The 4,400-nt window shown below is 45.7% G+C and overlaps 1 protein-coding gene across 1 annotated transcript in view; it reads right to left on the reverse strand.

Moving 5' to 3' along the window:
- The window catches only part of Gldc (glycine decarboxylase), a 123,612-nt gene that overhangs the window by 66,556 nt on the left and 52,656 nt on the right, over positions 1 to 4,400 (reverse strand). Inside the window, exon 9 of the mRNA XM_023715826.1 lies at positions 3,782 to 3,878. Within this exon, the coding sequence (XP_023571594.1) occupies positions 3,782 to 3,878 (97 nt within the window). The remainder of the gene's footprint in view (positions 1 to 3,781; positions 3,879 to 4,400) is intronic.

The following is a 4,400-nucleotide window of genomic DNA, read 5'->3' on the forward strand; positions in this document are numbered from 1 at the left end:
GAAAAGTTTCTCCCTAAAATTAGGAACAAAACAAAAACATGTCCACTATCACCATTCCTGTTCAATACAGTACTCAAAGCATTAGCCAGAAAAAACAGGAGAAAAAGGAACATGAAGTATAAGCCTGAACCAGCCAGCACCTAGTAGATTATAACCATGAAGTTCAGCCCATTCTTGACCTCCGACCACAGCAAAAATCGCAGACGCCACTTCAATGCCCCCTCGCACGTACACAGGAAGATCACAGGGCTGGGGAGATGGCTCAGTGGAATAAGCGCTTCCCTGGCAAGCGCAAGGGCCTGAGTTCAATCCCCGGTTCCGCAAAAAAAAACAACACAGGAAGATCACGCCTTCCCCTCTTTCCAAGGAGCTGCAGCACAAGTACAACAATGTCCACTCCAGGCTCACCCGCAAGGATAATGAGATGGTTGAGAACACTACAAAGATCAGCAAATCAGCAACGTGGTTCAGGTATACAGGAAGAAATACGTCATCTACCTTTAGTGGACGCAGCGGGAAAAAGAATGGACAAACAAAATGAATAGATTCTTCTCAGAATAAATGCAAATAATGGCAAGTGATTGAAAATGTTCAATATCTCTGGCCATTAGAGAACTTCAAATTAAAATAACACTGAGCTGGGTGTGGAGGCACACGCCTAGAACCCTGGTGCGCAGGAGGCTGAGGCAAGAGGATTGCTGGGAGGCCAGCACAGGCTGCATAGTAAGTTCAAGGCCAACCTGGACTACATAGTGAGACCTTGTCTGACAAAAGAAAAAAATAAAGGAAAAGAAAACAACACTGAGATGCCACCTTACTCCAGAGAAACGGGCTATAACGTCAAATATTAACAAATGTGGGCCAGCCTGTTAGGAAAAGAAACCCTTTTACACATTGCTGGTGGAAGTGTAAACTAATACAACCACTGGGGTAATCCATATGGAGAGTCCTCAAAACATTAAAACTAGGCCCAGGGATACAGTCCAGCCTCACAGCACCTGCCTAAAAATCACAAGGTCCTGAGTTCAACTCCCAGTACCAAAGCATAAAACAAACAAAACACCAAAATGAGCAATTTCACTCAGCCCCGGTATTCCTCTTCTAGTTATCTTTCCAAAAGTTGTTAAAACACATTACACTGATACATGCATACCCGCGTTTATGACAGCACAAGCATGCCTAATCTTGGAAGTGGCCTATATGTCTATCAACTGATGAATGGATACAGAAAACATGGTATACACAGACGATGGAGTACTAGCCTGCCCTAAATGAGGATAAACTTGTGAGGTAGATGTGTGAGGAGGCCATGATGTTAAGTGAAACAAACCCCCCCCCACACACACACAGGTTTCACTACCGCATGGTCTGCCCTCAGTGAGAAACACAAAATATAAGTAATTTAAAGAAAAAAGCTGGGTATGGTGGCACACGCCTGTAATCCCAGCAAGCAGGAGGCTGAGGCAGGAAGACCGCTGAGTACCGAGCCAGCCTAGGCTACAAAGCGAGCTCAAGGCCAGCCTGAACTGTACAATAAAAACCTGTCTCAAAGTAAAAAGAACAAAATAAAAGATAACAGAAAACAAGAAGATAGGGCTTTGCAAAGGGGAAAGAAACCAGAGATGCAGGGAGTGGGAAAGGAGGGGAGCAAGGGGGCAAAAGCTGGAATGAAGGTGAGCTATGTCCCCGGGCCAACTCCCCACAGGGTCGCAGGCATCATTCGCTGCCAGCGTGAAGAAAGAACAGTTTTAAAAAAGAAAAGCACAACACTCTGAGGTGAAGGCAAACAAGAAACATGATTGAGCCAATCTCAAAAAGTGGAACATACGAACATTTAAAATTTAAACTATATTGAAAAGTTTTATAAAATGTCTACAAATCAGTAATAGAGAAACCAACAGAAGCCCAAGCTAGAAGTTTGGATCAGTCCATGTCCACAGCCCAGGGCGAACCTGTGACCACAGCCCGCAGGGCTGGCGGGGGACATGGGCAGCCGCGCTTGAAGGAGCCCTAGCTCCCACGTCTATTATCTAAAGGCATGTTTCAGAAGCAGCAGCTCATGTTTACCGCTGCACAAAAATATGCTTCATCTCATCAGTCTTTTAATAAGCAATTTAAGGCAGTGGGATACCGATTCTAATTCACTGAAAACTTTTAAGGTTTGACAATATGCAACATTGGCAAATATCAATGAGATACACACACACACACACACACACACACACACACACACACACCATGGGTAGTTACATAGATATAAAATCCTTTTCATCTATCAATTTGTTTTGTTTTTTTTTAATTTATGTATTTGGTACAGGGTCTTATTACGCAGCTCAGACTTGCAGTGATCCTCTTGTTTACGCTGGGGTTACAGGCATGTGCCACCTGTGACACCATGCCCAGACTCGGGTCACCGGCTCAATGCACCCGGGGCTGGGGCCACATGGCATGCGGTACCAGGGATTGAACCCAGGCCCTGTGCTTGCCTAAGCAGGCACTTAGTTTTTGATCCTTCAGTCTCAGCCTTAGTGCTGGGGTTACAGGCATGTACCACCCTACCTAGCCAACATCAAAAGTTCAAGCACATACACCTTGTAAGTCAGTAGTTTCATTTCTAAGATTCTATCCTGCAGAAAAAGTTGGACATATATGTGTGTCTGTGTATTATAAAGGTTCACTAGATATAGTTCTTGAGCAAATTGAAGATAAAGTAAATAGAGGTATGCTTAAATCAATTATGGCTTCACCACGCTACAGAATAAGTACAACTGTTAAAAAATGGAGACAAATACAGACTTATGTGAACTAAAAAAAATTCAAGAAATAATGTTAAATTTAAAAAGCAAAGCTGATAAAAATACTGGAAGACAGTGCAGCAATAAAGAACTCTGGTGGGGGGGGGGTGTTGAGACCTGAGAATTTTATACTCATATAGTTGTTAATAAGAATGAAGCAGTGATTGACAAAAACTTGGAATACAATAATCTCAGGGCTTTTGAAAACCCTCTGACAAAAGCCCTAGAGTAACTTCAAGAATGGTCACATGGACCCTCCCTGCCACGGGTCACCCCACAAACTCTGCCTCCCCAAGTCGCCCACAGTTGTCTCACTCCTGACAGGCCACTCTGGCCCCTCCAAGGCCAGATCTGGAACACACCTGAGTCCCTCCCTTAGAAACATACCTAGGAGGGCCAGCCAGGTAGCTCAGTGAAGCTGAGCACCTGTTTAGGCAGATGAGGCCCCACCCCCAGGGCGTGCTGAGATTTCAACTGAGGGTGGGCGTGGTGGTGCATGCCTGTAATCCCAGCGCTTGGGAGGCTGAAAACAGGAGGATCTCTACAAATCCAATCTACATAGTAGTGAGACCCCACCCTGTAGATCCTGTACTAAATACATTAAAAAAGAAAGAAAGAAAAAGAAACACACCTCGGATACAAGTAAATGAAAAGTAAGGAGTGGTTCCTTTGTTCCTTCTCAACCTTAGCCTAAGATCTGAAGACACAGTTCTAGGTTAAACAAAAACTAAAGCTTTTTTTTTTTTTTTTTTAAATTAAGTCATCTACAGTGAAGTAAACACACAGGCAAGGCGCAGACACACAGAGCCGCAGGAAGGCGCAGTATTTGGGTTCTGACAAGACCACGGGCTTCCCTACCCCCAGGAGCATCCTATTTCCAGCAGGAGTCAGCATGTAGCAAATGAATGGTCAGTCTGGTGAGCGGCCAGCAGCTCTCCCCTGTGGACTGTGCAGCATGCAGTGGTCCACTCAGAAGCGTGACTTACCTGAGCTGTACAGATGTTGCTGGTGGCTTTGTCTCTCCGGATGTGCTGCTCCCTGGTTTGAAGAGCAAGGCGGTAGACCTCCTTCCCAGTGGCATCCCTGAACCAAGAAAACCCATTTGTTTAGCACAGGTCATCACAGCAGCAGGAACTGCCCAGAGGAGACCAACATCTTAGGTACAACTTTATTAAAAAACAATTTGCAGCAGGGGATGGTGATCTACACCTGTAGTCCCAGCACCCAGCAGAGGAAGTTTGAGACCAGTCTGGGTGACACAGGGAGTTCAAGGCCAGCCTGAACTACGGTGTAAGACTCTGTTTCAAAAAAAAATTAAAGGGCCAGTGAGATAGCTAGCAGGCTAAGCTAACGGCCTGCTTAGAAAAGCACAGGGACAGGGGCTTGATGCACAGATCCACAGGCCATGCTCGGCTCGCCCCTGGGTGCACCAAGTCAGCCACAGAGACTGGGCGTGCTGGCCCATGCCTGTATTCCCAGCGTTGGGGAAGCTGAAAACGGGAGGTTCACTATGAGTCCAAACTGCACAGTGAGACCCTGTACCAAATCCATAAAAACAAAAAACAGGGCCGGGGAGATGGCTCAATGGAATAAGCACTTGCCTGG

Source organism: Octodon degus, unplaced genomic scaffold, assembly GCF_000260255.1.
Source record: "Octodon degus isolate 3935 unplaced genomic scaffold, OctDeg1.0 scaffold00044, whole genome shotgun sequence".
In the NCBI taxonomy this organism is placed as follows: domain Eukaryota; kingdom Metazoa; phylum Chordata; class Mammalia; order Rodentia; family Octodontidae; genus Octodon; species Octodon degus.